The sequence below is a fragment of the Strix aluco genome, chromosome 12 (genome assembly GCF_031877795.1).
Source record: "Strix aluco isolate bStrAlu1 chromosome 12, bStrAlu1.hap1, whole genome shotgun sequence".
Classification (NCBI taxonomy): domain Eukaryota; kingdom Metazoa; phylum Chordata; class Aves; order Strigiformes; family Strigidae; genus Strix; species Strix aluco.
In genome coordinates this window covers 6077501-6087328 of record NC_133942.1, presented here as the reverse complement: position 1 = coordinate 6087328, position 9828 = coordinate 6077501, and the positions used below count along the sequence as shown (strand labels likewise).

Below are 9828 nucleotides of genomic sequence, written 5' to 3'. Positions count from 1 at the left end.
AGGGGTCAAGCAGCAGAAAGGCTATCTGGGAAGAAAAGCAGTACTTGATAGCAAAACCAGGGATTTGGATGGACACAGTAAGCTCATGTCTCTCCTTTTTTAACTGGTCTCCCCTGGGGGAAACTGCCACCAACGCCTGCAAGGTGGAGGAGCCATGAGGGTACCTGCAGCAAGAGGAGACAGGAGGGACCCTGAGGGCTCTGGGGCTGCTCGGCACCCACTCCTGGGAGTCACATCAGGGTCTGACAGTGGGCTACCCTTGGACCTGGCTGCCTGTCCCATGTGGCTCCATCCCAATTATTTCTCCCTGTCAAAGTTCCACCCCTTCTTCCTCGCAATCATCTTAGTTCTCCATCGAGCACCTTCCTCCCACCAGCCCCCAGCAGACACACCCCCACAACAGCCCCAGCACTCACATGGCTCAGCTCTGAAGAAAGGACATTTCACCCCTCACCAGGATGCTGTCCTGGCTGGGATGGGCTGCCAAGGACATGCCCCTCTCTTCCCTATGGTGCAGCCCTACATCGCAATGTAAACATGCTCATCCTGCCCTCCCCAGCCACACGTCCCACCTCCAGCCACCACTAGTAGCCAGGAACTACTAGAAGACCAGCCCAGTCAGACCCCCCAGCACACCGGGACCCCCTCTGATTTCCTTCCCTGAAGCAGGGGGGGGGGGCTGGAGCCCGGGCAGCCCCCCTGCTTGCTCAAGAGATGGAGAGCAGCAGCGGCACCAGGAGCCCTGGGCTTGCAAGGGCCCTTCCTGGAGCAGGTTGGATCTGCCAGTGCTGTTCCCATTCCCACTCCCCATTTTCCAGGGGAGGGTTTGCTGCCAAGAAGCGGGGAGGGGCGGGGGGGCTCACACTAGCTTGGGAGGGAAGATCCCTCCCAAATCAGCACGGGTGCCAGACCACGAGCGGAGAGGGGGGAAATCAGCCCCCAGGGTCCCCAACTCCGCTTAACCCCAGGAGGGACAACCTGCCTGTCCCCTGCCCATCCCAAAGCCGCCCGGCGCACGGGCAGACCTCGGAGCCGGACTCCTTCCCAGGCGGCCGAGGGGCGAGTCCCCCCGGCCCGGCGGTTGGGGCTCACTCGGGAGCCCCCCCCGCCGCCCCCGGGAGCACACACCCCCCCACACACGCCCCCCGCCACCGGCCGGGCCGGGCGAGCGCGGTGCGCTGGTGCCACCTCCTGGGCTGCCGCCGCTGGCAGCGGCTCCCCGGGCCCTGCCCGCTGCCTGCCCGCACTCCTGCCCGCTGCGGAGCGGGGGAGACAGTCCCTGCGTGTCCCCACAGCCCCTGCCTTCCCCCCGCACCCGCACCGCCACCTCCGTCCTCACCTCCCGCCCTGCCCTGAAGCCCACCCGGCTCCCACCTGCCAGCCCAGAGCCTGCCGTGGTCTTGGGCTGGGTTTAGTGGTCTAGCTGGTGCTGGGTGAGAAAGAGAATTTCTTCAAGCAGGCACTATCACAAGGTCTCCGAGACCAAGCCCAGCTCGGTCACAGCCTGGTTAGCTCCCCAGATCTTGCTGGACACCCGAAGTCAGCTTGAATAATCATCACAGCTCACCACCACTTCCCTGCATGCCCCAAGGGCTTGCTCCAGCCCTCTCCGTGCCCTCAGAGGGTTCCCCGCTCACACAGCGGGGAACTTGCTCCTTGAAAATACATCAGTCAATATTTATCTAGCATTAAGAGTCGGTTCCTCGATCTGACAAGCCCTGGAGAAGCCGGTGAGCCTGCTGGCTCCAAATCACAGTTCAGTTCCTCTTCCAAAACACCCTAAATCCAGGCTAAAAATAAATGGACTTTATTGATTTCCTTTTTTAAACTAATGCTGGGGAGTGATGTGTTCAGTGCTCAAAGAAGAGCAAAGGGTATTAGTCACAGAGAAGTACAGTCACAGCAGTCCAAACCCCCCCAGGGGGGTAAATAAAGCCCATCTCACACCAAGCCCTTTGCACAAGGCCTGGAGAAAGCAACAGGTGAGCTGTGGGTCTGGCCCACGGGTTAGCCCATGGTCCAGTGTCGCTGCAAGATCCCAGCAGAGACATAGCCCCCCAGCACTGCCCAGGGTCACCCCAGAAGGTTGCTTTTTTAAGGATTTATAAACCCATCTCCATGCAGAGGCTGCATGTGATGTGCCCAAGCAGGAACACCCTGAAGTAGCACCAAGTCAACAGAGAGGAGATGCTTGCTCACCACGCTGCGGACATATCCTGATCTCCATCCTGGTCCTGAGAGGCCAAGTTACTGCAGGTGAGATGTGCTGGGCAAAGCAGACAGCTGGGTGGGGGATGCAGCCCCTCTGCCAGGGCAGGTAGGGCTGAGGGCAGCAGGCAGGGCCAGCAACAGGAGGCAGCATCAGCCCAACACACCCCTGGTGGAAAGCAGCAAGGACTGAAGGCACCTGAGCTTAAACGCAGCCTGGGGCAGAGGGTGTGGGTGAGAGCCCAGGTGGGGTTTGTCAAGGCAACTAGCACTCAGGGCCCTGAAACTCTGTGAAGAACTGTTTGTCTCCTTAAATTAACAGTATCGCAAGCGTCTGCCAGACAAAGACTGGTTTGTTTGTAGTTGCAAAGAGACAAGAGAAAGGCTTGGGAGGATGTGGGGCTGTGCTTCTCCTGCCTAATGCAGCAGGCAGCAGCCCCAGCTCCCCACAGCATCCTCAACTCCCTGCATCCTCTTCCTCCCTCACCCTGCGACAGGGCATGCCGGACGTACCGAACAAACCCCATGACGTCCCTCCCTACTCCCCTGGGTGAGCCCAACCACAGAGATATTGCACATCTGCCCAGCTGTTTTGAACTACAGTCACAAGCTTTGCACCTCTTTCTCCCTGAGCAAGTAGAGAGAAAACCTCCCTGAGGTGACCACTGTCTGCACAGCACGTACGTGTCGAGGCAGGAGAGGCTCCAGCCTGGCTGAAACAGCACCCAGCTGATGTCCCCACTCCTGGGGGAATGGGCGCATGGCCAAGGTTGGGGACCTGCCACCCCAGGCCAGATCCGCCCAGCACCTCCAGCCAGAGCATTGCTTTGGCCAGGTCAGATCCACAGGCTTTACTTTGTTTCTTATTAAAATCCCTCCAGCACTTGGGAAGGCAGATGCTGAGAAGATAAATCCCAACAGCATTCATGAATGCGCTCCCTCCTGCCAGCACCGGATGGGATATTCCTTCCAGACGCTCGCGGCGCGCTCCAAGCACGCTTGCTGTTCTCCTCCCTCGGACAGACTCGCTTCCCCAGCTGCAGCCCCTCACAGACATCGAGAACCCCCATCCTTGCTCTGTGTGCAGCAGAACCCCTCCTCTGCCGGTGCTGGGCAGTGGGCTGGGAGCCCCAGACTGGTGTAAAGCCCAGCCAGGGTGTGGGATGTTGTGTCAAGGGGAAAAGCCAAGCACAGAAGCTGAGCTCTGCCTATTAAAGGGTGCATGGGGTGTCCCCTCCCTGCAGGTGAACGCCAGCTCTCAGTCGCTTGAGTATCAAACAGAGCAGGCAGTGATCTTGGAAGGGTTCTCCAGAGATTTATCTTGTTCTGCGTTATTTGCACAGAGGCTGCAGGACAGAGGAGACAGCAAAAGGCAGCCCATGAAATAGATGCCACGGACAGCTTTGCCCGTGCCAAGCAAACAGGGCGCATTGCTTCCCAGGGAAAGGGCTCCCGGCATGGCCAGCCCATGCTGGGCTTGGATGTGGTGGACAAAGTGGGGGTCCCACAAGTGATGGGGTGGCTAACAGGTGCCCAGCAGCCCTCCACATCTCCCTCTGCACCGGCTACCCTGGAAACACATCCTAAATAAAAGCTGGGCTGGATAAATAAATGTGTCCAGAGACCAGTGGGCCAGCCAGCACTGAGAGGAGGCGGGAGAGCAGCCCTGCACCTGCAGGGACCGAGACCGCGGCTGCCTCAAACAGCAGCCCACCAGGCTGCAGAGGAATGAAAGAATTTAACTCTTCTTATTTTTCCCCCAGCCCTTCTCAAAGCGTCCCCCAGCAGACACCCCAAGCCCGTAGCCCCCCACCTGCCCCAGCAGCTGGGTTTCCCAGTGATGGGCACTCACCAAAGGGCGAGGGCAGCTCCCTGCTGCCTGCAAATGGAGGTGGGGGCACCCAGGCATCGGCTTCCCATGCTGGCAACGGGCAAGCTCTGGTTGGAGCTGCCTTTTGAGGGGGAAGCATGTGGGTCCCTCCCCAGCATCGCGGGTGCCGGAGCTGGTTTCAGTGCAGAGCCAGGCTGCTAGCCCTGCCCGAGCTCCTGGAGAGAGAAGGCACCTCTCCACGCTGGCTCTGCCCCTCCACTGCTCAGCCAGATGTTGGCTTGGAAAGGGAAAAACAAATCCCCAACTGCTGCCAGGGCCTGGCTGAGGGATAGCAAATGTGCTGGCCAGACGCGGGGCATGGGGCTGCACTCGGGGGCTCCAGTGAGGGGGGCAGCCCAAGCAGCCTGCGGCAGGAGCACACAGGCTGTTGCAGAGACTTGGTGGAGACATTTCTCTGGATAACACAAGAGGTTTCAACCAGAGGCTATAATTTCCTTATTGGAGGGGAAAATATCATAATAATAAAAACAGCAGTGAAGGTTTTACTCCATCCTTGCCGTGGCCAGGTTTGTCTCCGATATTTTCCCACCACTCTCTCCTGTTCAGTGCCAGGTGACACTGAAGCCAGCGCAGCCAGCAAGTGGCAATCCCTGCTGCCACCGGCACGTGTCCTGCTGCTGGGGCAGGGAAAACCCCACCTGCAGAGGCAGGAGCCGGCCAGCAAGCATCCCATGGTGGAGGATGCTCAGGGTGCTTGGAGCCACGTTCTCCTTGCTCAAACTGTACTTGTTACCCTTGCTTGAGGCCGGTGTTCCCCTGGCAAACAGTGGCTCGTCCCCAGTGCCACAGGGAGCAAAGCAAGCCTGGAGATGGGGAGCCAGGAGCAAACGCAGGGATGCTTGTTGGGGGGTTGGAGGTGGTCCTGGTGGGTTGGAGGCAGTCCTGGTGCATCCTGCCAGAGTGGGGAGTGAGACCTCCCTTGCCAAGTGGGCAGGAGAGAAGTGGACGCGTTCAGCCTGCCTGTTACCCGTGAATAATGATGGAGACAGTTGAGATCAAACATCCACCTGAAGGGCCAAGCCCTGCACGCCTCTATCCCTCAATCAGCCCTTAACAAGGCAAGGAGAGGGGGACTGCTGAGGACAGACAGAAAGCAAAGCAACGCAGAGGTCCTCAGTAGACCTTGAGATAAAGAGCAGGAAAGGGAATACTTGGCAAAATTGAATCTGTACAAATCAGCAAGTCTGGATAATATGTAACCCCCAGACTAAATAGAATTAGCTAATGAACTTACCGAGCCCCTGACAATTACTCATAAAAAGTTACTGAGAAGATGGCACATCCCAGGTTTATTTAATGTCTTTATTAATGATCTGAAAGCAACAGTAAACAACAAATTAATTATGTTTGCAGATGACTGTAAGCTGGAAGGTGTTGCAAACACTGCCAAAGACAGCAAAGTCACACCAAGGGCCCTAAAGAGATTGGAAATAAACCAGCAGGAAACAATCCACACGTAATCCATCAGTGAAACACAGCACAGGGGAAAAGGGACCTGAAATACAGACATCCAAGAGGAAAGAGGGGTGTGCTGCGCAAAATCCAAGTAGGAGGCCGGGAGCAGCTTTGGAGGGGATGGAGAGTTGGGAGACGAGCTACACCGTGAGCAGGGAGAGCCCTGAAACCCGCCGGGGCTCTGTGGGGTGAGGAGCAGGGACCCAGGCTGGGTGGGATGCTGCATCTCCAGAGGGTTGTGACCTTGTCTTGAACACGTGTGGCATCAGCTTTGCACCAGCGGGAGAAGGTGAAAATCTCTGTTCCCAGTGCCATGGTTGCACTGTTATGAACCCCAAGGATCATCCTTACTGACTTCAGTCCTGCTGAGAGAGGTGCGAGATTTAGAGAGCTGCTTCGGCAGGTGACAGGGAAGGTGTCACGGTGACAGGCAGACCAGCTCACCAGGGGTTACAGCCAGGGATGGGTAACACGGCTTTGGGACCAAGCCACTCATCTGGGTCTGCATGGACACCAGGAGCTGGTTTTGCTTCCCCAAAAATGCCTGGTGCTGGGGAGAGCCATGGGTGCCCCGCTTCGCCCGGAGCAGGCGGTGCCTCCGGAGCCACCCATCGCATCCCATGTCGGGCTCCTTCCCCTCTCTGCGGCGGCGGCAGCAGCCGCTCCTCCCTTGCCTCGCCCCAGCAGGAACAAGGGTGCTTTGAGCAGTGGGTGGGCGGCGGCCTCTAGCCCTTTAAGAGAAAAAATTGACTTTGTAATCTGAGCGAATTCCTACTTTCTGACAGGCGGGAGAAGTTACGAGTCCCTCCCTCCCTCCGCTTTATTAAATATAGTAGTAGCAGCAGCCCTCGCCTGGAAGCAGGCGCTGGCGGAGGCTGTGCTGTGCCCGGAGCCTGAGCTTCTGCTCCAGCCCCAGGGGACACCATGGGTGCCCGAGGTGGCATTGCCACGCTGCTGCTGCTGCTGGCCTGCCAGCCCCAGCCCCTCCGCGCAGGACCCCCAGCCGGAGGTAAGCCCCGTCCCACCAGCCCACCCGAGGGATGGAGCGGTGAGAAACCGGGGGGATAAAACTGGGCTTTGGGTGCGTGGGGTGGGCTGGGAGGGATGGGGACACAGTGGGGAGCGGTGTGGGCACCCATGGGTTCAGGCTGTCCCTCCCTGAGGTGTGGGGGGCCTCTCACCAAGCTGGCAGGAGCAAGCAGCTGCCTGATTTTGGGCAGGGTGTTTTGGCCATGTTGCCCTGCAGGGAAAGCCGAGGGAGGGAGTGGGGCTGCTCACCCACTGTGGCTCTCAGGGTGCTGCTGTGTACCCCGGCTGTGTCTGATGCTTTTCTCAGGGGCACACACAAGCGTGGTGCTGGGTGGGATGGGGCTTGCTCCCTGCACCCATGCAGGAGCTGCAGGGCTTTGGTCTACACCGTGGGCAGCCCGCAGGAGGAAGGCACCTTCCCGACTCTGCCAGAGCCCTGTGCCATGGGGACAGGGCACAGGCATGTCCTGCAGCCCCCGCAGGGAGATCCAGCCCTCTCTGCCCATGTTTGGCCTTGCCACAGTAGCTGTCTGTGAGGGCAGTCCCTCATCTGAGGAGCGTGGACGGTGCTGGTGGGAAGGACAGAGCTGGACAGCATTTGCCAGGGTGTGTGTCACCTCTGGGCTCTGCTCCGTTCATCTGTCCTGTGTGCACCCGGGGTGGTTGGGTGCATGGGGTGAGGGACTCACCTCTCCTGCTGGCACAGCCCCAGAAGGGTGCAGGATCACCCCTCGGGTGATGGGGCACCAGGGACCAGCCGGGGCTGAGGGTCTTCCCCAGGAGAAGGAGCCATGGTGCCACAGGACAGGCTGGCCCCGGGCAGCGGGGAGGGCAGGGGACGCTGGCTGCTGCAGAGGGACAGAGCTGGGCAGAGGGGTTACTGCAGGGCACAGGCTGGGCAGGGACCAGAGCGGGTGATTTATATCTAGTTTTCCCCAAGAAGTGGCCAGGTTTGACCACACAGCTCTTGGCACAGCGGTGTGCCCTGCCTCGGCAACCCAACGGCCATCCCGCAGCCCTGGTCCCACCCTGCGCCTTCTGCCTCCTGCTCCCTCCCCTGCTCCGGGATGCTTGTACCTGCAACGGTCCGAGCCTCAGGCTCTGTGGGGCCTGGACATGCATCTCATCCTGCCCAGGACAGGTCTGCACCTTAGCCTGACCCTCCAAGTTGCGCTCAGGGTCTAACCGACCATTTGCACTGGGTGAGCGGCATCTGCAGCTTCAGAAATGAAGGGAATTTTAAAAGCACTTTTTTTTTTCCTAACTTACCCAAAAAAATAATATAACACCTCACCGAGCCATTTCTCTTCCCCAAACCTCCCTGTGGCACTGGGGCTCCGGCCAGCAGTGGGGCAGGAGCTTGCTCCAAGCAGTTTCCAAAGGAATTACTGACCACCTCTGGCCCTTTGCTCCCCAACACCTTCTGCGTCCAAGCCTGTGGTAACGTGAGGAGGAGGATGGGGATGATCCTAGATCCCAGCCTTGTGGCCCTCAGCACCTACAGGGTCCCTGCAGGTCCCTTGTTGTTCCTGTTCCCGCCCCAGTGAACAGGTGGCCTCCGGGACATGTTCCTCTCTTTCCCTCGGGCCTTGTTCCTTCTTTTTTTCCATGCACCAAAATACGAGGACGCCTGGCAAGCCGAGTGGAAAAAAATCCCTTTTGTTAACGAACAAAGTGGTCTTCTTCCTTCCAGCCTTGACCTTTCCATCCCAGGCAGGGATTTCACCACACAGAACCATTGCCCGCTTGAGGTGTCCAGGATGGCTCCCGGGGCTGCCCTGGCTCTCCCGAGCTCCTTCATGGTGAATGGGCTCGAGCAACCCCAAAAACCAGCACGTGGCTTTCACTGGCACCTGCCAACCCCCCCAAGATTCTCCCCCAGGTAACACCACCCATGGCTGGGGCACAGCTCCAGGGATCGATGAGCATCTGCTTGGCATGGACCCACGGACCCATGGGAAAGGAAAGGGGTTTTACACCCATTTGCTGATGCTGGGGATTATTTCTCTGCATCTGGCTGAAGCAGACATACCAGCCACGACCCCGGGTCTGGGCACTGGCTTCCCACAAGCTTCTTCCCCTTGGGAGCATCCCTGCTGAGACCACCAGCGCCGTGCCAGGCGTTCCCACAGGCTGCCTGCCCAGGACATCCCTCCATCGCCATCAGGGAGAGCCACACCAGCCATCAAGCAGTGCACTGGGCACGGGACTGGGGACAGACTCAGTTTTAGGGGCAAAGCCTGTGTTTTGTTTTGCCTCTAAGCCCAGGTTCAGGGGCCCGGTCTTTCCATGCATCCCAAAATGGAAAGAGTCACCATGCACATCAACAAATACAAGATTATATCAAAAAGAAAAAACACTCATAAAACTTGTCCTCTTGACATATGAGTGTGAAGCTTTAGTAAACTGTTTTTAGACAGCCTGGCTCTCCTCCGGTTCCCAGTGAGGTCACCCGCAGGCTGAGCTCCCCCCTCCCCAAAAACCCTTTTGCTGGAGGTTTGTAATGAGGAGGGATGTGGGGACAGAAGGAATTGGATGCGTAGGGTCCCTGTGAACAACATTCAACCCTGAGCTTCCAGCAAGGGGGTGCCACAAATATGACCCCCAAGCCTCAGCTGGACCCCTAGCAGCAGTGATGGGGGCCCTGGGGAGGCGAGCGTGACCCTGGCTTGTCCCTGGCTGCCCCATGCAGGGTCCCAGCTCATGGGCAGGGAACGGCGTCTGCCCCAGGGTACCCGGCCAGGACCCCTTCGTCCTTATCCGGGGTTATCAGCTGTAGGGAGCTGCCTCAGCTATTCCTCTCCTTCACTTTTGGAAATCCGACCGATTTATTCAAACTTTTTTGTGAATGTGCCACATGTTTTGAGGTCATAGCTCCAAGCAGCTGGAAAAGTTTCCAGCTGATGGGAAAGAACAGGAAAAAGGCTGAAAAGGGGGGAGAATGCAAACTGGTATCGTGGGAATCAGGGAGGAATATTCTCATCTCACTCTTATATTTAGCAACAGAGGGCTGTGGGCAAATATATAATAAGCGCATTCCTCCAAGATCGCAGGACAGGGTTAAGCTCACCCAGAGGAACTAACGTCAGGTTGAAGGCTGGACAGTTAACAGGGCTTCAGAGGCGGTAGGCTAATGCTGTCTGTGTGCCTAAATAAAGCTCAAAGCACAGACTGTTCGCAACAGGCGTTGGCTCAGCCCAGCCTCAGCTCCCAGGGGCCGCTCCCTTGGCCTTTTCCAGGTGCCT

The 9828-nt window shown here is 58.2% G+C and overlaps 1 protein-coding gene across 1 annotated transcript in view; it reads left to right on the top strand.

Annotated features, from left to right (window-relative positions):
• The first annotated feature begins 6428 nt into the window (after positions 1–6428).
• Positions 6429–9828, top strand: part of CSPG4 (chondroitin sulfate proteoglycan 4) — a 28920-nt gene continuing 25520 nt past the window's right edge. The window contains exon 1 of the mRNA XM_074837601.1: positions 6429–6563. Coding sequence (XP_074693702.1) covers positions 6479–6563 — 85 coding nt within the window. The 5' untranslated portion in view covers positions 6429–6478. The remainder of the gene's footprint in view (positions 6564–9828) is intronic.